The 22,465-nt window shown below is 33.1% G+C and overlaps 2 protein-coding genes across 2 annotated transcripts in view; both read left to right on the top strand.

The window, feature by feature from the left end:
• LOC147067033 (uncharacterized) overlaps positions 1-22,465 on the top strand; it is a 49,547-nt gene that overhangs the window by 20,362 nt on the left and 6,720 nt on the right. The window contains exons 11-13 of the mRNA XM_085954362.1: positions 18,935-19,050; positions 21,619-21,823; positions 22,317-22,465. Coding sequence (XP_085810488.1) covers positions 18,935-19,050; positions 21,619-21,823; positions 22,317-22,465 — 470 coding nt within the window. The remainder of the gene's footprint in view (positions 1-18,934; positions 19,051-21,618; positions 21,824-22,316) is intronic.
• Positions 4,977-8,117, top strand: LOC147067034 (uncharacterized). Its single transcript, XM_085954627.1, has one exon. The coding sequence runs from the start codon at positions 6,177-6,179 to the stop codon at positions 8,115-8,117; it is 1,941 nt and encodes a 646-aa protein (XP_085810753.1). The 5' UTR covers positions 4,977-6,176.

Below are 22,465 nucleotides of genomic sequence, written 5' to 3'. Positions count from 1 at the left end.
TTTGTTTCTTGATAAAAAGTCGAAACGCTGATCTAAGGAATCAAATGCTCACTAAATAATTTTGATTGGATAATTGGCATTCATAGAATCGAGGAGCTACTCACTATTGTATGACTTTTATCTATATTTTTTGAAAGCAAATTCCTTAAACCATATTCCTGGAAACATTTTTAATGAATAAAAAATGTTCTATTTAAATAGTTTTTGTTCAGTATCTGCCGACATGGAAATTTGCCAAATATATATCGTCGTTGAAACTAGAAAATTGTGTAACTCCAAAAACACTACTTTACAGGAGAGACAAAAAACATTATGGTTTCCTATACAAATGTATGGTTTTGGAGTGAAATCATCCATGATTTAACAATGATACAATTTTTCTGGAATTACAAAATTTGCAAGACGGATAGATATTATCAACGGCCACTAGATGGCATTCAAAGTCAATTTTCGATTAAAACGGAGTTACACAATTTTCTAGTTTCAACGACGAATTATATTTTATGTACCAAATAGTAATTTATGTGTATCAGATAAATAAATTTAAAATTTAATATTAATTAAAAGCTATTTTGTGATATGTAATGCATGTATTTTTATAATGGGAACACTATTCTAAATTAACTATACATAGTTTCGTATGTTATAAGTCATTTTGGATTATATTATTTAACATGTCATCAGTTTTTTTTTAATTTTTGGAAAATATTTTAAATCAACGAGCATACATTGATATAATATTTATTTTCACACTCTTTCATTTAATTTTAAAAGCCTGTGTAAAGTGAAATTATCTATGTTAAATTTAAGCCAAAGACAACTTTACATAGTATTACATTGCTATTGACATTTCAAACGTGATTTTTTTTACGTAGGTATGTTTAATTTTTACGCATTGCTTTCCTCTCGCCTTGTTGTTTCTGTAAACCAAAATAGAAAATTTGTATTGTTTGTAAGCTTTTCTAACCATTATTGATGTCATGTTATTAATTTTTCTATCATGTTTTCAATCACATATCTGAAATAATATTCTTAAAGCATGGTCATGGATAACTTACACGTGTGTCGCTACTTATATATACATAATACACAAGCAAATTGGAATCTTCTCACTCAAACTGAATTAGACTGTTTCTCATACATATTGTAGAAAAGAGAAGGTGACAGATGGTATTAGTATGCCTTATTTATTTAATTACCTATTACCCCAGTCAAACTGCATAGTTTTTCCCCCAATTTAATTGTTAAGTTACCATACATTGAAAAAATATATTTATTACCAATAATTTATTATAAGATATTCGTAATATTGGTGATATTATGTAGTGATAATGCTTAGCTAAATTCTTTGTAAATGTATATCATAATAATAATATATTTAATTTGGTACGTTTTGGATCAAAATTGCTTACATTGCTATTCAATATTAAAATTCTGTTTATTTTTACTTTACTTTCTTCAGAAACAGTGTTTTTTTTAATAGACTGCGACATCTTTAATTAGGTGGGTGGCTGTTTGCTAAACTAAAATCCTCTCGGACTTCCATATTTATTCCACTCCCGTGAAATGATTTTATATTTGTTGTCTCTGCTTGTTCAAAAGTTTGGAAACTAATGGGTCATAATTCTTTTTGTAACCTACTTCGAAGAAGAAAATAACAATGCGCTCACTCAGCTTATAAATAAAGTTGAAGAAAGAGCTTCTGCTATAACAGGTATAAATCGCTTGACATTTTAATGATGCCATATAACTAAAGATATCCCAAGCCATTGGAATAATTTTGTCGTTTGTGATTTATTTCATATTTCTTCTTTTATCAGTGAAAGTTTCCAAAAATGTTGATAACGCAATCTGTTTAATTATTCATGAAAGTAAGAAATGGTTAAGTAACTTCATGCTGAAATTAATCCAAATTATGTACGAGGGTGGGTCAATCAGTCCTTAGAAAAGCCGACAGGTGGCGCGACTAGTACTGCAAGCGGTTTGTTTTCATGCAGCGGCACTACCGATTCAGTATGCTGCGAAGTTTCAATCAGATTGGTCGGGTTGTTGTGTGTTTCTCGTACATTTAAAAAAAAAATTTGCTTGTGGAAAATGGAAAAATGGAAAATGGAGAAAATTGAGTTTAGAGTTGTTATTAAACATTTTAATATAAAAGGGTTAACAGCAAAGGAAATAAAAAATGAGTTGGATTTAGTTCACGGCATATCTGCTCCTTCACTTGCAACTATTTATAACTGGTTAAATGAATTTAAACGTGGTCGTACATCAACAAAGGATGAACCACGCTCAGGACGTCCTGTAGAGGTGACTACACCAGAAATGATCAATAAAATCCACGATATGGTGTTAAGTGACCGAAGATTAAAGTTGAGTGAGATAATTGAGGTTACAGGGATCTCAAAAGGTAGCGTCATTTCTATTTTACATGACAAATTGGGCATGAAAAATATTTCTGCAAGATGGGTGCCGCGTTTGCTCACAGTCGACAATAAACGCAGTAGGGTGGTGGCCTCTAAAGCCCTGTTGTCGCTCATGCAACGCAATCCGGATGAATTTTTTCGTCGCTTTGTGACTGTAGATGAAACATGGATACACCACTATACTCCCGAGACGAAAGAACAGTCAAAGCAGTGGATTGCGAAGGCAAACCATGTCCAAAGAAGGCGAAAACCGTAAAATCAGCTGGTAAGGTTATGGCTACTGTATTTTGGGATGCACGTGAAATTATTTTCGTTGACTATTTGGAAAAAGGAAAAACAATAACAGGGGATTATTATGCATCTTTATTGGACCAGCTAAAAAACAAAATTGAAGAAAAACGGCCTCATTTAAACAGGAAAAAAATCCTCTTTCATCAGGACAATGCCCGTGTTCACACATGTTTACGATCAATGGCTAAAATTGAAGAATTGAAGTTCGAATTGGTCGACCACCCACCGTATTCGCCAGATTTAGCCCCCAGTGACTTTTTCCTTTTCCCAAACTTAAAAAAATGGCTAAGTGGACAACGTTTTTTTTCAAATGAAGAAGTCATCGATCGGACAAATGCTTATTTTGAGGACCTTCCGAAAACTTATTTTTCTGACGGTTTAAAAAAAATTGAGAAACGTCTAACCAAGTGTATTGAGCTCCAAGGAAATTATGTTGAGAAATAAAAAAAAAATACAAAAATAAAACCTGTTTTAATGCTTTTTTCTAAGGAATTATTGACCCACCCTCGTACTAAAAGAAATCTCACTCTTAGTATAGCCAATACGGCAATGTGGGGAACAAAATTTCTCAATCCTGGCAATACTTCCACAACAACAAGACTAGCATTTGTCGTGTATTTTGCACAATATAAAATATTACAAAATAAATGTTTTAAAACTATTAGCTAGGTACCTACACTATTTCTTTTAATCAAATAGATAATTCACAAGATTTAAGAATGTAACATTCTTTTTATTGAATATACATCCCAAGAGACGCAGGTTCAAACCTGCTGGGTGTCATATTTTTTTCAAAAATGATTTTTTTCTATTGGTTATAATCACAGAACAGATAATAAATAGAATACCGATCGGCTATATTCAATACGCCGCACGTTGAAGTAGGATTTTTGAATGTGTGAGTGTCCTACAAAAATGAAGCACGCATTACGTACGTGCAATAGTGTGTGTAATACACCAACATTAAATGAGAGAGCATAAACCGAGAGCAGTTTTCAGTATTAGACGTACAACGTATTCTTGACACGTGTGTAAGTTTAACACGGATTCTTCCTTACTCGAGACGGTTACCTGCTATCGCCTTACCCGTTGGGTATTTCAGTTCCCATTATTTCTGAGTTCCCTGGTTATAATATATCTCTCAGAAGTGTTTGCACATTTTTTTTTTTAATAGACCATGTCCAATCCTAATTAGATCATATTATGGGCCTCCACAGAGTGGAGATTTTGTATCAGCAGATTTTCATCTTTAATAAGCTGACGTTTAGGTCACTCAGCCATCGTGTGTGTGGGGTTTTAATTTACCACCGGTTAATTATTGTCAGGAACATCAGTGAAAAATATATGATAAGGGCCTAGTATTCTAATTAAGAGGTATCTATATTTATTGAATAATAAAATTAACATGCAATAATTTACCATTAGATCCAAAATGCTAAATATAGTAGAAAATTGTTTTCCATAATACCTAATATAGTATAGCTAAAATTATTATTGTATTTAAAGTAAGTTAATATAATGACAGAATTTATATGTTACATAAGTGTATAATATTGTATAGGTATTATATCAAATAATAATTTTATTTAATCTTATATTGGAAGAAATAAAGATCAATTATATAAATAAGGTGTTTATTTTAATAATGGCAACATTTATTATTTAAAAAGATTGATTTATTAAAATATTATTTTATGTTCTCAAACAATTTACTGAAAAACATTTACCTATATTACTTATACTTCCACACTTTAATATATTTAGGCTCCATGTATAATTGGAGGGTTTTCCTCAACATCATTCATAATATAAATAAAAAAACCAAATGGATGTCAATGCAGCATTTGCCTCTTCGAAACAATACTCAAACCACGGTTATCAACCATTCTAACATTTATGCAGCTGCAGATTTCACAGTATTTTTTTTTTAAACTGCGTTGGTTTCTCAAAATTCAAGAAGTTCTATTATTTACAATTTATTTATTTCAATTAACAATAGAATTTTCAGGTTTTTTTTAAAAATTCGGATTCAGACTGTTACCTACTAATACCTTAAGGTCATACACGACTGAAACGGCGAATCAACGCAATCCTATACTGAGCCGATGTTCATCAGACGCGGTTCGTCACGCAACCGCATAGGACGTTAAAGTGTATCGTTTTTTTTTGTGCTAGCTGCGTAAAAAAATATCGTTATTCGTGTAAAGATGACTAAAAACTGTCATGTATGTACTCGAAAACGAAAATATGTCAACCAATATTCAACAAAGAACAAAAATCCCCCGAAGAAACCACGGTAAATTGAAATTTTGTACTAATTACTTATTTGTTTCGGAAACGTAAAAATCGCCATAACTTTAACTTGGCGTCATTTGTTTCTGTTGAAATTTTGTAAGCTTATATTACACATTATAATATAGGTATTTAATACCATGTTAAACACAAATATTAATATACCTATATGCTTACGATGGCGTATTCGCTATAACAAAGTTATCATTTGATATTTATAATATAACAAAATCTAAATGTTTTTAGTAATAATATTATGTTTATGTTGATGTTTGTAGAATAGAGAAAGAATCATCAGAAAAGAAATATGCCAGTACTGACGATCGAGCCGAACAATGTGTGGTAATTATAATCTTTTTAATTTTATTACCTACCGCATGCATGTTTTCGCAAAACATATACATTGAAGTTAATTTAACTTTTAAAAGATAAAGTACCTATTATGAATGCTCCACTGTAGAATGCATAATACCTACTCGTACAAGTGCGGCTGTCCAAATTTAAAACATAGTGGGGGTGTTTTTTTTTTAAATGTCTTTTATTTTATTTCTAAATACACGTGCATGTATTTTTTTTAAAGTTGTAAATTGTTATATTTTTGACAACTACATTTTTATAACTTAATATTTTGACATGACAATCTCTGTCAACATCTTGACATTATAAGTATTTTATATAACACCATTATCAAAACTACAAAAATATACTTACCTACTTATATTTACCTACTTAGAAACCGTATTAGTTTACACTTTAAAGCAATTATTTTACTTTCCTACAAGTTAAAATAGATCATTTAATTAATGGGATCTTTGGCATTACATTTCTTCAATCAATTTATATAGAAAAGAATGTAAATGTGAATATTCACCTATAAATTAAAACATCTGCATTGTTATCCCACTTCGCGGTGTTACATCTGATAACGCGAGTTTAAACATTTCTGAAGTAAATTAAGTTAATCGTTCTTGAATGGTTGGTTTTGAATTTTTATAGTCTAGAGTACATCCCCACTTAAAAAAACTTATTTCTTTCTAGGAAACAACAGAAGAAGCAAAAATTCAACACGATACCACAGGTTCAATAAATGACGACAAAATCGCCGCTGCTGAAAAAATCAATATTGAACAAGATTTTTTTAATCTTCAAGGGCGTCGTGTAGTTGATTTTATGTACCTTTTCCAACAGTTACAAACTATAAGCAACCACGATTCATTATTCAACTGTAAGCTAAGCCACTTAGAGATAACCTCTGAAAAACGCCTTGGTTTTAATTCGTGTATATATTTAAAATGTCAATTATGCCAGGAAATATTTTCAATTCATACATCTGAAAATCGTAAAGATACGATGAACTTGAACGAAGCATTTGTATCAGGGGCCATGAGCATAGGTATCGGTTATTCAAATTTAGCTGAGTTGTGCACAGCCGTTGAAATCCCATGTGCTGCGGAAGGTACCTATTCAAAAAGCCATATTAAAGTATGCGAATGGTGGGAACAGACAAAATTAAATAGTATGGTAGCCGCTGGTAAAGAAGAATACGACTTAGCAGTCAAAGACGGTACAGTTACCAAAGATGGAATCCCTTTGATAACCGTGGTGGCAGATGCTTGTTGGTCAAAACGTTCTTACAAGACTAATTATTCAGCGTTGTCTGGTGCAGCTGCCATAATTGGTTTTCGCACAAGAAAAGTTTTATTTATTGCGGTAAAAAATAAATACTGTACAATATGTGCTAGATATACTAATCTAAACATAACTTTCCCTGAGCATACTTGCTTCAAAAATTATGAGGGCCCATCGACTGGAATGGAAGCTGAAGGAATTTTGGATGGTTTCAAATCTTCGATCGATATGCATGGGTTGATATATTCTAAATTAATTGCCGATGGTGATTCCAGTACATACAAGAAGATTAAAGATGCCTGTCCATATAATGATCTAACAGTGGAAAAAATTGAATGTACCAACCATTTGCTGCGAAATTATTGTTGCAACATTGACAAAATTTCTAAAGACACAAAGTTTCCTCTTAATTTACGTAAGCTGATAAGTAGCCGGAAACTTCGTCTGCGAAAAGCTGTGGTTGGTGCAGCCAAATACAGGATATCTTCGGAATGCGACTTTAATACAAAAGTTATTGAACTGCGGAAAGATCTTTTGAACGGTCCAAAGCATGTTTTTGGTGACCATTCTGCCTGCAAATCTTATTTTTGTAAATATGTAAGCGAGGGAATTACTAAAAAAGTTGATTTAAATTACTTACCAGAATTACAAGACTCTGGTACATTTCAAAGAATTATGTCGCATACTAATCGCTTAGTGGACAATGCCAAAAGTTTAATGTACTATTTAAATAGTAATATAGTAGAGAGTTTTAACGCTATCATTGCCAAATTTGTTGGTGGGAAACGCATTAATTATTCCGGCAAACAGTCATACATGGGGCGCTGTGCAGGTGCAGTCGTATCATTTAACGATAAACATCCTCACTCCAGTCTTCACAGATCAATATTTAAAAAAAGCCCTAGTAAATTGATGAAACACCAAGAAATAAAAAAAAACAGACGGAAGGAATATAATAAGACACATTGCAAAAAAAAGAATCGCACTATTGTGAAGGCTTCAAGTGATTGTCACTATGGTGAAAATTGTGAAAAACCCGATATTGACCAAGATTCGTATGGCAAGGCAAAGCGTGATTTTTTGAAAAAAATTGAACTTACTGATGAAGAGAAGCATAACACTGAAAGAAGAACAATATTACAAGCAGATTGTATGGAATGGATTGAACGAAGAAGAACTCTTTTGACTGCATCTTCTTTTGGAAATGTTTGTAAAAGAAGTCAGTCGATCAGTTGTTCGAACTTAGTGAAAGCATTATTGTATGGAAAACCATTAGATAAAGTAAAATCAATAAAATATGGTAAAGAAAATGAAACCACTGCAATCGCTCAATTAAGTGAACAACTAGGTATTACAATAGAAAACTGTGGCTTATTTATTGATAGTGAAAAAAATTATTTGGGAGCTTCACCGGACGGTTTGTCAGGTGATAACATCATTGAAATAAAATGTCCGTTTTCTGCAGCAGGAATGTCCCCATAAAATTTTGGAAAATCGATAAAAATGGTAGAGAAATTATAGATAAAAACCATATTTGGTATTATCAAATACAGGGGCAACTGCACATCACACAGAAAAATAAATGCATTTTTGGCGTTTGGACCGGTGGTAATATTCCTCTAAAAATAGAAATAATAACGAAAGACGATACATTTTGGGATATCAAAATGCGGGACAGACTTGAAAAGTTTTATATGGATTGTATTTTACCTGAAATTTTAGACCCAAGATATACACGAAATATGAATATAAGAGATCATGAATACATAACACACGCTATTGAAAGTAGAAAACAATCAAAAGCACAAAATTTACCGAAATGTAAAAAAAAATTGCTTGATGTATTACAGCCGACAGCAAGTACATAACGCCCGTAACTAGAGTTGGGTATTTCCCGAGAAAATCTCAATCTCGAGATTCGGGATTTCCCGAAATGGGGAAATTTTGAATTCTCGAGATTCGGGATTTCCAGAAAATAATTCTCGAGAATTCTCGAGATATCGGGAAATTTTAAAAAAAACTGTAAAAATCCTAAAATCAGTGTAAAAACAGACAAATTCCAAAAAAAACATGATTTTTTTTATTTATGTAAGAAGACAAACAAAATAGAAGTAGGAAAACAAACATTATTCAAAACATTACTTATTAAAATAGAAAGTCAATTAAAATACTTGAAATATACTTATACCGACCTACCTCTACATGATTTTGATTACCTTTGATATTGCTATGCTTTTTGTACCACTCATTTTCTCGGAATAGTTATATTAATATGTATTTGACAAACATTTTTAATAAACATTAAGAAAATAATTTAACAAAATTTGGTTTATTTTAATTTTCTTATTAAATATTTAAGTATCTTATTGTATGTAATATGTACCTACCTACTTACTATTTTTTGTATTCCCCTGTCATAGGCATTTTCATGGTTGTACTTATTATTTAATTGATACCTATATGTAACAATGACTATGTTATATTATTTCAGTAATAACAATAACGTTAAATGGACGCACGCTGAATGTTATGACAAAATTATACTTCGTCTGGCACACGTTATGACGTCACTCCGGGCATCGCATGGTTACGATCTTTTACCCGTATTTTTAGACCATTGCTCAACTGATGCATGGCCTTAAGAAGAACTCGTATATGATTGTTCGCTTCGTTCCTGGTATAGGTAAATCAGTAAAGAGTGGCACCATGGACACGGTAAAACCACAATGCAGTTGTAGTGGTATTGTTTGCTAGCATAGAAACAAGCATTGGAGAAAACTATTCCAATACAACCGCGGTCGCCTATAGTGCCACTGTAGAACGATTTACCTATATTTAGCACAATAATTAATTTAACACAATTAAATTTTTAAACAATTTAACACAATAATTAAGTTGGCAATTTGTCTGCGCTGGCATGTTTATTCATTGAAAAAACATTACAGTTATACATGGGGGATAAACATTGATTCTGTATAACTAAGGTAAATTATGATTATTATAGGACGCATTTTTGTGCTAAACAGTATTTCATTGTCGCGAATTATGGAGGTTGATTAATAATGGGCACCTAAATAATTAGGTTTGCACTGCACTTGCATTTTTTTCACGTGGTTAAGTTTACACATTATTCATTAATAACACTAACGATTACACTCTTATAATATCGAGACGAGTGGAGTTTACTTTGTACTAGGTGGTCCCTCGCAAGGGCGTAACTCCTATCTTCGCGGGCGAATTCCTACTGTCTCTAAAATATCGCTCATTATTAATTCTTGTCTAGGGTGGGTGGGAGACGCTAAGAAAGTTCTAGCTTCCAGAATGTTCAGGGTCTTCTGCCGTTTTCAAAAATTCCCGTTGGGACCGTTAGGTACTCGGGTCTGGGGTGGCCTTGGTACGGTGCGTACCTTAAAAATCGCACCTCGTCAATACTGTTTATGAAATATTATTTTTATATTTATTCTTTCGGAAGGGTGTATTTGGTGATACTACCTATCTATGTTACGTCTACCTGTTATGATATAAATTTTAAAAACTAATACATGGAATGTAAAAATAATGTTTATTTCTGAGTTAGCAGTCCGCGAAATATTTTTCCTAATTTTATTAACATGGGCTTTTTATAAGTGTGGCTTTGTTAAGAAAAAATGCGAGATTGATTTATAGCTAACTTATTCAATAGACCAAAAGAGAATTGCAATCACGTGTTTACATAAAGATGTCCACTCCCCGGTGCGTTAATGCTGCAATTACATTATGATCACGTCACATGCTGTCACGATGACATATTTAGTCTATGGTTTTGTCATTCCGCAGAATACTTTGAATGATCACTATCTCTAAAAATTATGGAAAGTGGCAACTCTAATTATTTATTAGTATTTTGAATTATTATGGTATATTAATATGGTATTCATGGTAATCTCAATTAATTTTAACAGTTTCTCCGTGTGCGTATGTTAAAATTACTTGCGATATTGCATCCATAGATAATATTTTGAACAGAACCAGCGCCACCTGTCTTTGACAGAACTCAACCAGCAGGTCATAGATAATAGACGTAAACACCAGACATAGATAATAATTTAATAGAAAATCCATAGAGAGAAAAAAATAAAAACAAAGAGCATGTGTTTTGACGTTTCTCGAAAATGTGTAGAAATGCCGAACATAATAAAAAAAACATTCATTGAGTCCGGTTGTCGATGTAGCGCGTTGCGCGTAAGGTAACTTCATTGTTGTACTGGCCATTTCGGCAGATTTTATTAACTGACAATGTTCGTTTAAAAAAAGGTTCACAATGTTGTGCTATGGGATGGGAGCATCAGTCTGATAACATTTTAAATACCAAGAAAAATTACATTACACACTTTTTTCCCGTAGCGGCAGCTTACTGTGACAGCACATAATGTGATGATAATGTATTTGACGCTTAAGGTGATGTCTTTACCTACCAGAGGCACCTAGCGGAAAACTACGAAGCTTGCAATTTGAGACATTTTTTTGATAATTTACAATTTCAACTGTATTAACTCATTCGACACAGATGACACGACTGCCGTGTCCCTGTTAAGCGGCCGATCGATCCAATTAGCATGTTATTTAAATGCGGTAATTTAAAATTAATGAAAAGATACGCAGCGATTGTGTTAATTGATAAATATGCATCTGAAAACATTAAAAAGAAGATAAACTTACAATTGTAAAAAAATGTTATAAAATATGAATTTGTCACAGGATCTTATTACATATATTTTATGGTCATATTTATTATTAAAATTTCGTTTATTAAGTTTTCTATGCAGAGTTTTGACGAATTCATAGTTTTAATATATTTTATATTTAATTTAAAAAACATCAATTTTTTTAGAAATATATATAGGTATAGCTTGAAATCTTTTTATTTATATGAAATTTTATTTAGGTATGGTCCCAATACTTAAGCTCGATTTGATATAAATAGAAAGGATTAATAAAATAATGAAAGGAGAAATAATAATAATTAATACAGTTGAAATTGTAAATTATCATAAAAATATCTCAAATTGCAAGTATCGTATTTTTCCGCTAGGTGCCTCTGGTAGGTAAAGACATCGCCTTAAAACATTACTTTTTATTATAATCATTTGAATGCTCATTCTTCCAATAATTTTGTAATTTCAGGATAAATTATATCATAAATAATAATACATCGGTGCCTCAAGTGGCTGAAAATTGACAATGGCACCAGCAAACATGTGTAATTATCGTGTAATTTGTTTTTTATTAACCTTTTCAATATTGGACTATGTGAACTATTGTGAAATAGAATACTATTCATCATCGAGTGACTTAACTACAGTGAAGACATTTGAATATAATGGAGTTCTGCTGACATGTTATTTGGAAACTGAAGGTAAGAAATAATATATTACTAGCTGAGCCAGCTGGCTCTCGCCAGTCTGTCTCGCTAGGTCTTGCAGACAGCTTTTCATCATAGTGACTTGGTGTTGGATTTTAATATAATAATTGTAAAGTGTGTATAGACGGCGCCATAGTTTTCCCTTCGGGATGGATTTTCATTCACGTCAGACAATTGAAAATTTATCTGATTTGTCAGTTTTACGATAAGCATGTCGTCACTGCAAATACAAATTTGGAGTCATGTGCGTAGTCTATTCTGGAGTCTGGCCTTCTCAATATCATCTGACACCATTTCAGGCTGCTAAGCCTAGCAAAACAGCTGGCAATCGCCGATTGCTACCACTGTCATTTGAATTTTAATACAATATATGTGTAGGTATGTGCATTTAAATATGATAAATAGTTATACATCTCAATCGTGATTATCATAAATAGCGATCCAATATAACGCGAATATTAATCTCTTTCGGGTCCCATTTACATAATAGAAAAAGGTTAGCAGCATAAAAAATAAATTTAAACATTATTTTGTTTCATTGTCTATAAAAAATAAATGCTTGGAGCCACAGAATAATATTTTAAAAATCATATTTTGTTTTAAAAATTAAACTTAAACAATATAGTTTCCCGGTGCGGGACATTCATATCGAGACAAATGTTGATAAATAATGAAGTAATACATATTATATCTGATAAGAATAGGAATTTATAAGACCCAAAGATATGGAATCAGCTTAAAAAGGCCTTCATCCAGCAGTGGATTGATACAGGTTGATGACGATAATGACGATATAAATGGGTAGGTATATAAAATCACAAATTTAAAAAAATATTGCAGTTTATATGACCAAGAAGAGTAGAATTAGGTTGGGATAACCTTCATCCAGCAGTGGATTAATCTTGGTTGATGATGATAATGACGATATTATGAATGGGAAAATATAATATCAGCAATTTTGATAAATATAGTAATTCATATGACCGACAGAAATTCAAACAACTTAGAGAGGCCTTCATCCACCGGTGGATTGATTCAGGTTCATAATGATAATGGAAATATAAATAGATATAATATATTATCACCGATTTTGATAAATACAGCAATTCAAATGACAGAAAGGAGAAGAATCAGGCATGGGAGGCCTTTATCCAGCAATAGATGGGTTCAGGTCAATGATGATAAGGACGATAGAAATAGGTATAATATAGTAGTAGAATCAGGTTGCGGAACTCTTCATCCAGCAGTGAATTGATCCTGGTTGATGATGATGACGATATGAATATGTAGATAAATGTAATATCACAGAAAGGAGTAGAATCAGGCTAAGGAGGTCTTTAAGTAGTGGATTGGTTTAGGTCGATGATGATGATGATGACGATTTGAATATGTAAATAAATATAATATCACCGATTTTGATAAATACAGAAATTCATATGACAGAAAAGAGTAGAATCAGGCTAGCGAGGTCTTTATTAAGCAGTGGATTGTTTCAGGTCGATGATGATGATGATGATAATGATGATAATGACGATATGAATATGTAAATAAATATAATATCACCGATTTTGATAAATACAGCAATTCATATGACAGAAAGGAGTAGAATAAAGCTAGGGAGGTCTTTATTAAGCAGTGGATTGGTTTAGGTCGATGATGATGATGATGACGATATGAATATGTAGATAAATATAATATCATTGATTTTGATAAATACAGCAATTCATATGACAGAAAGGAGTAGAATCTGGCTAGGGAGGTCTTTATTAAGCAGTGGATTGGTTCAGGTCAATGATGATGATAATGATAATGACCATATGAATATGTAGATAAATATAATATCACCGATTTTGATAAATACAGCAATGCATATGACAGAAAGGAGTAGAATCAGGCTAAGGAGGTCTTTAAGTAGTGGATTGGTTCAGGTCAATGATGATGATGATGACGATATGAATATGTAAATAAATATAATATCACCGATTTTGATAAATACAGAAATTCATATGACAGAAAGGAGTAGAATCTGGCTAGGGAGGTCTTTATTAAGCAGTGGATTGGTTCAGGTCGATGATGATGATGATGATGACGATATGAATATGTAGATAAATATAATATCATTGATTTTGATAAATACAGCAATTCATATGACAGAAAGGAGTAGAATCTGGCTAGGGAGGTCTTTATTAAGCAGTGGATTGGTTCAGGTCAATGATGATGATAATGATAATGACCATATGAATATGTAGATAAATATAATATCACCGATTTTGATAAATACAGCAATGCATATGACAGAAAGGAGTAGAATCAGGCTAAGGAGGTCTTTAAGTAGTGGATTGGTTCAGGTCGATGATATAAGAATGATAGAAATAGGTATAATATCACAAATTCGTTAAACCGATAGTAGTAGAATCAGGTTGCGGAACCCTTCATCCAGTAGTGGATTGATCCTAGTTGATGATGATGATGATGATTATGATGACGATATGAATATGTAGATAAATAACATTAGAAATTCAATACTGTCAAGAATACAATCAACGTAGAGAGGCCTTCATCCAGCAGTGGATTTATTGAGGCTCGTGATAATAATGGCATTATATATAGATAGGTAGATAATAATATTATATCACTGATTTTGATAAATATAACAATTCATGTGTAAGTAAGGAGTAGAATAAGGCTGAGGAGGCCTTCATCCAGCAGTGTATAGGTCAAGATTGATGATGATAGGGACGAAAAAAATAGGTAGATATTATACAATATCACACATTTTGATAACTGTAACAATTCGTATTAATTTCTTTCATTGTTTGCAATGGCAACTTTTTTAGTATGGAAATTAGTAGCCTAGGTAATTATTCAATAACAAAAATAGTGGGTGAACAGCCACAAAGAAGTATTTAAAAAAATCAAATTTGGAATATCACGTTATCTATGATATGACGGACAGTGGCGGACACACCTGTCAAATTTTTATTTACGTAGTGAATTGTAGCAAGATTATGGTTTTTTCACCGGAAAAAAGTGCGCCAATGCCTACATTACGATATTTGAATAAAAATAATCGAATTTGTTTGTCAAATAAAGGATTAGAAGGTCTTAAGCGACGAAGACGTCATTCTGCTATTCGTTAAATGAAATATGGCGTATCGTATACGGTATGTAAGAAAATATCGGATATAAACGTCAAGTACCTGTAAAATCATTGAAAATTTGTGAAATGTGGTCAATTCAAACGGTAGATGAATCGGCAGCGCACATTTTGAAGTGAAGATGTAAAAATAACAATAAAATGTCGCTTAAATGAGCTGTTGGTGAATTTTCCAAAATCTCTTAGGATAATAATATATAGGAGATGATACCTACATAATATATTGTGTATCCCATATTAAATTTATGGTTTTTTGGTATACCTATATATATATATATATGCAAATAAAAAAGACCAGTGCCCAGCGCCTACCTTTTTGCGGCACTAACTACCTGGCGCTGGCTATAAAGCGGTGTTGCCATCTTTTTCTATATTGAAGTACAATAGGGTAAAAACTATAGTATTTTTGAAAAAAAAATATAGTTCAGGAACATTTTTTGTCACGAATCCTTGGCATATATGTGGAAAATTATAGTATTTCATATTTGTCGCGGATTCAAAATTATTGGAGATAGAATTGTACTATAATATTATAATACGGTTGGCAACACTGCCGCACAGTGTAATGTCAATTATGGAAGCTTCTATGTGTGTGAAATTTACTAAATCAATAGGGTCGATTCGGCTCTTCCTATCTCGGCGTTGATTTAGAATCTAGCTACTTGATAATATGTTAAAATTCGATCGTCATGTCAAAATCCGCGCTCCACAAGGCCGAGATGGTCTTCCAGAGAGTTGGTCGTATGACTGGCGACGGATCAGCGCTCGAAATGGAAAATTTACGAACTGAAATGTTCGATGATTTTCCGAAAATATTACCATATTTATCTAATTTGATAAATGTTTTGTAAAAAAGTATTCGATTTTTTTGTTATATGGCCTACCTAGCTCAGACGGCTAAATTAATTTTTACATGAGATGGAACGATGGTCATGGGCAGGGGTCGGCATACTTTTAGACCAAAGGAGCCAAATTGAGTGGCATAACGCTAAATTTTTTTTTTCGAGAGCCATACTTATATTTTACCACATTTTTATTAGCTCGTAGTCTTGTTTGTCCAGTACAAATTTTTTCTTGTTTGTCCAAAGTTTGTATTGGACGATTGAAGATTTTTAACTAACTTCCCGACTAACTAGACATATGAAACTTTTAGAATATATCAGAACATGATTACTAGCTTTATTATCTTTAAGCAGAATTGAATTCATTTTCAGTTAATTCTGTTTTGTATGGAAAGTTATTTCGGAAAAAATTAAAGTAAAACACTATTATTGGTTACTAAGGGGGTCCTAGTAACTAAATTATTAATATATAAGTACGTTACTATGGAAATCAATATGAAATGTCACAATGACATTTCAGTATTCTATATTTATTCAGTTTTTCTATCAAGTACAAAAAAAAGTATTTATTAAAACATAGAATTGTCAAGTTTATATGATTCAACAGAAAATTTAAAAACGTGGTATAAAAAGTACTTTTTATGTTGTAATTATTTATAAATATAATTTATTTAAATGAATTAATTACATTTTATAATTGTTTATTTCTTAAGTGAAGAAGATTTCCCGAATAAAAGTGACGTAAATATATGTTTTTATTGTTGAAATTATAAATATAATTTATACAGAATATGAATTACTTATAATTTTTACAGAATATGAATTACTTACAATTTCACGCATTCATTAAAACTAATATGAATAATGACCTTCCTTGCATTTCTTTGGAGAGTTTCTGTATGTTTGGTAATTTATGTAACTTGTAGTTTTTAATTTCAGGCGTGACTCCAAATTCTCATCGGTTATTTGGCTTCTCTAAATGTTATTTATATTGTTCATGTTTGAAAATGATTGTTCACATACATATTACGTAGACTCGAATATGAGTTCGGAAAGCTATTCCACGTATTAAAAATCGTAGTATTTACCTTATGTAGATCTTTTAGAGCGGTCCACTTGTGTTGTGAAATTAAATTGCATTTTTCTCTGTCCAAATCCTCAATTTTGGTGGCAAGACCTACAAATTTGGAAAAACTCTTTGCTTATGAAATCCACCAATAAAATTCTATTTCAACAGTGCTCGTGTCAATATCAAATGGAGAAAAATTTAATTTGTCTACTTTTGCGGGCGGATGGGCGAATTTAAAACAACAATCATACATTTTTGCATCAACCATCATGGAAGGAAAATTAGGCTCGCAATAATGTCATTATATAATATTATAAGTGTACAAATCAATGCCAAAAATAAAAATTGTGAATTTTGCAAAAGTTTTGTAAAAATTGTGAATTGGGAATTTGGCAAAGAGCCGCAGCCCAGTACTCAAAGAGCCGCAGTTTGCAGACCCCTGGTCTAGGGGATTTCATGAACCGGAGCTACTTTCTGGTGCGCTCCGGGCCATTTCGAGCCCTGCGACGAATGAGGTCTAAGAATACAGGCGCTTTGAATTGCGTATGATGCAATTTTTATGAGAATCGCTGCAAGCGTATGGTACAAGCATATCCAAAAAAGTATAGTAATCAGTGGATCTCTTATAAATGGGCATCGCAGTGCGCTCTTGTCAATCACAAAGGCCTACCGTACATTTTCAACGGACGCGCTCCCTGTCTTGGCTGGGATCCTCCCTATCGATCTGCATGTATAGGTATTTAAAGGCGAGGAGGCGGATGCCAATGACTTTCATCTTACGCCGCCTTGATAGTAAAAAACTATTTATGAAGAAGCGGACTATCCGTCTAATGTTAAAGACCTAGCAGAAAAATGGGATGCCTCCACCAAAGGCAGGCACACATATATTATGTTTTTTCCAAATATCAAATAAATGGCAAATGGATATAATAACCACTTTGAATCCAGATCATTACACAAGCATTTGCAGTCTCTATGAGCTTGGTCTTGATACCTGTTTAACATGTTCATGTGGCGGCGAAATACAAAATGCAAACCACATCTGGGAATGTCCTAAAATGTGTACAGAAAGGGAAGATTCACGCAAAATATGTAGATTAGTTTAGAAAATTCCTATGAAACACCCTCAAACAGTAGTGGTTTTAGCTACGTGAAGGTCTGACACATTGACAAAGTTTGGAGGTCCCCTTGTGAAAATTTTGTCTTTACGATAAGCTGCTATGAAGTATTACGATAGGTATAATACTAGTTATATGTTGACAGGATTTTTTATACTTGCTATTTTATAATCTAAGATATCGGCACTTTCTAATGAAGTGACTGGATTTTCTGCTTCATTGAGAAAACCGCCACTGCTTCAAAAAGTTGTAAAAATTGTGTACGTTCCTTCATTTACCACCTTTTATTAAGTGCCGCCCCTACACAACGCATGACCTGCCTACACCCACGAGATGTCTCCGAGTATTATAACTAATAGTAGTAATCGCAAAGAGGTTGGATGGTGCCTTTGATTAATAGTCATAAATTCCACTACAGTAGCCGGGTGCCGGATGTAAACTGGTTAGAGCTTGTCCAGATGACACGATATGTAACGAGTGCACGTGGATGGCTCAATGAGGTCAGCTGTACCTCGACTGCGTGCGAGAAGTGACTCTTGGCAATTACATGTGGATGACTCAATGAGGTCACATGTACCTGGAATGCGCGCAAGTCAAATCGCGCCATCTCCTTAGCGATGCATAATAGATTTTTTCTAAATATAATATTTTAATAAGGATTTACAGCAGGTGTATTAAAATTTCATTTTCATTTAGATTTCTTTTGTTTCAGGAATTAATTACCACGTCAGATCGCTGAAGCATGGCAAACTAATGGTAGACAGCACCGACCATTCTCTATTACCATCAAACCGAGTCCGATTTTATGTGAACCATAATATCATACGGGTGAGGAGATTAATACCAAGCAATACTGAAGAGTGGAGGCAAGGATGCACTAAGAGTAGCTGCCGCCCCATCATCCATCAAATAAAAAAAATACTTTTAAATAATAGATATAAGTCAAAGAAATTATTAATTTAGTTTAATAAAACAAAATTTTATAGTACTTTTTCCACTTTTATTGATTATATCTGGACCAGTTTCGTCCGCCTCAGAGGGACATTTTCAACTAAATATTTCTTAAACAAGACAGTAAGTTTTGCCATACTGACTTTCTTAATTTATTTTATTGTGTTAACTGTCAATTCATGGTGTAAATGCATTGTATTATTAATTTAATTTAATAAAACGCAAATGTTTATACTACTTTTTCCACTTTTATTAATTATATCTGGACCGGTTTCGTCCGCCTCAGAGGGACAATTTCAACTAAATAGTACTATAAAAATTTACGTTCTCTTAAATTAAATTAATAATACAATGCATTTCTACCATGAATTGACAACTAAATAAAAGAAAAAAAATCAAAGAAATGTTGAAACAATTATTTTGTTGTCACTAGATAATAATATAGGTATCATTCGATTCATTCATTCACAATTTAAAAAATAATATTTATTGATTTATGCAATAAAATTGCGCCTCATATTTTTTTAATCATACAGTTTCTTTTTTTCATTTCATTTTTTTTCACTTTTGGCTTTTGGCGCTCACGTAATCCAGCCCGGGTGTTTCGCACCCCTAACAGCCCCGCTTGGCGCGCACCTGAGTGGACAATTCATAAGTAAAATGCAAAGCCAAACTGAAGATCAATCAAATCAGATGATAACTATGGAAAAATTTGCCTCCACCTTGTTTCATGTGTCAAATTTATGCAGAAAGCCTAGCCGCATTTCAGGCTTAAATTTTTGGATAATGTGACATTATAATAATATATTGCTTTATTTAAAAATATGTGTTTATCATTTAAACTTGATATTCACCTCATACAGGTACCTATATAAAAATACGACTTATGTTTCAATCACATTGTCAATTTCGTCAAATATGAATACCAAAACATGTATGTGATGTCATAATATTAATATCAATACTACTCACATATGTTAATGTAGGCCGGGGGCATTGAATTGCGAGTTACGATGGTAGTGTTACTTAAACATTATCTTCGAATGCAGTCACAGTAAATATTGAACATGTTGTTCAAATTAATTAATGTACATACAGTCGAACTTGGTTCTTACGGAAGATGGGACCGACTGAATTTGCTCATTGTAAGCGTTACTCGTTATATCAGAGAATAGGTATTTTTAAATGAGCGATCACATTACACAAAAAGTCGAAAATAAAAACCTGAAAACCATCGTACAAATCCCCGAAACAAGCATGGCATTCATAAACTACAAAAGAAGTTGTTTATTGTAGTGAACGCTGGTAGGTACCTATGGACTTCACAAACCTTGGATTTTTCAACCATATACGTAGATACTTTTGTATTATTGTCGGCGAAACACCAATTAGGTAGGTAGGTACTTAGACACTTAACTAGTGTCATAAACGTAATCCGACCCTGGCGGCATCCTGTCCGATCGGATTTTATTGCTTAGGGTCGAAATGTTTTTAAACGATCGATACATTAACAGTATTTTAGCTCGGTATATCCGATAAGTTGCTCGTTATAACAGTGAATAAATGTATGGAGAAAATCATAAACCAAAATGTCAACGAATGTTTCCTCATTACATCCGAGACCTCGCTATGTCCGAGATCGTAATAACCGAGTTCGACTGTATTACCATTTTACAATAGTCATCATTTACTACAAATAGTTTACCTGGCTTACCATATTGTACTCTTAAAGAATAAGCAACAACCAACACTACGATCGAAATTCACAGCTTCGTGTCCCGGCCTGAATATAGCCGGCCTTGGTATGTAGGCAGTGGCGGCTCGTGGATAGGATATTTGGGGGTGCTGCGGTTGATTAAAAATAAAAATAAACGTTTATTTGGATTATATTTTACTATTAACATCAAAATTAAATATAAATTATTAATTATATTAATAATTAAAATAAAGAACTTTGCATAAATTGCTTGCAGCTTATAGCTATATTTTTTTCCTCGCTGTGGCGGGCGTGCTCACGTGCGATGCAGAAACGGCGAAAATATATTCGTCTATCGGCGAAATACTGAAATCGGACGGCCTGACCCGCAGTACTGATTAGGTTTCCAGCTGCGAACCCCGCTCCCCGCGCCCCCCTTCGTCAACTCGAGCAAATTCTATCGGAAATGGTACTATGCAAAATCAAGTACCTACCGCGGTAAGATAATATTATTGGACATTAGATGTATCGGAGCGCGGGCGAGCTTATTACACGCTTAAATAATATATATATTTTCATATAATATACATAAATTTATGTATATTATAACATTACATTTTTTCTCAATTTGCTTAGGGGTGCTGTAGTTCCGCAGTGCATATGGACGAGCCGCCACTTTATGTGGGTATCTACATAATTATTATACTGTAATTATTATGAATTGTTTACATAAACCTGGTATGTTTCAGATCTGTACATTAAAGGGGACGATTCCGATTGTATGGTGCTCTCGATACAGTATTAGCAATGCTAACCTGCCCCAGCTCCCGGCGACTCCAGCAACAACCACAACCACTCAGATCAACCCCATTACGCCGAGTTCAGAATCCGGGTGCCCACCACTGCCAGCAAAAGCTCTTACGGTGATCAAGAATGGCAACAAAGCATGGGATTGTAAGTTTAGTATTCTCACATAATTGTATCAAATCATTTCCCGACATTGCAAGAATTAAAGGAAGGTTTATTTCCATAATAAAATAAGACAATCTAAATATTATCGTGTATTTAAGGCTCTCCATTGGTCTCCATACAAAAAATGCTATATTTTTAACACCGTCATTGTCCACGTCTCCACACCCGTTAGAACCAAACCACACGACACTGCGATTTGCGGCAAATTGTGCGCTTGACACAAACTACAATGATTAGAATCAGGCAACATCTACCACAGTTTGCGTCAATTTGCTGTATCTAAGTGCATTGTCGTGGATGTGGATATATAGCGTAAGTCGTAACTTAATAAAAGTTAGACGTTCTACAAGTAAACAGATGATGAGTCAGAACCTCGCCCTACAGACGTATCACTATGTAGATTGATTGATTTTTTTACAACATATTTTCCATGTTTTCGTATTTCCATGTATTGTGATATTCTTTTTTTTATAAGATTGTATCGACCTGGCCAACGCAATCTTCAAATGTAAGAGCAGTCTTTTGCTTGGGGGTCCGATAGAGCGAGAAGAACTGTGCTCTCACCATGTTACACCACTAGTTTTTGACGGTACAGATGCCGGAATAAATGAATTTCGCCACATG

The sequence above is a fragment of the Rhyacophila brunnea genome, unplaced genomic scaffold (genome assembly GCF_057557595.1).
Source record: "Rhyacophila brunnea isolate RB1 unplaced genomic scaffold, BYU_Rbru_1.0 scaffold_4, whole genome shotgun sequence".
In the NCBI taxonomy this organism is placed as follows: Eukaryota; Metazoa; Arthropoda; class Insecta; order Trichoptera; family Rhyacophilidae; genus Rhyacophila; species Rhyacophila brunnea.
This window is presented reverse-complemented; position numbering and strand designations above follow the sequence as displayed.

Excerpts from the sequence above, each read along its gene's own strand:
- LOC147067034 (XM_085954627.1), top strand. The coding sequence starts at position 6,177 with ATGTACCTTTTCCAACAGTTACAAACTATAAGCAACCACGATTCATTA.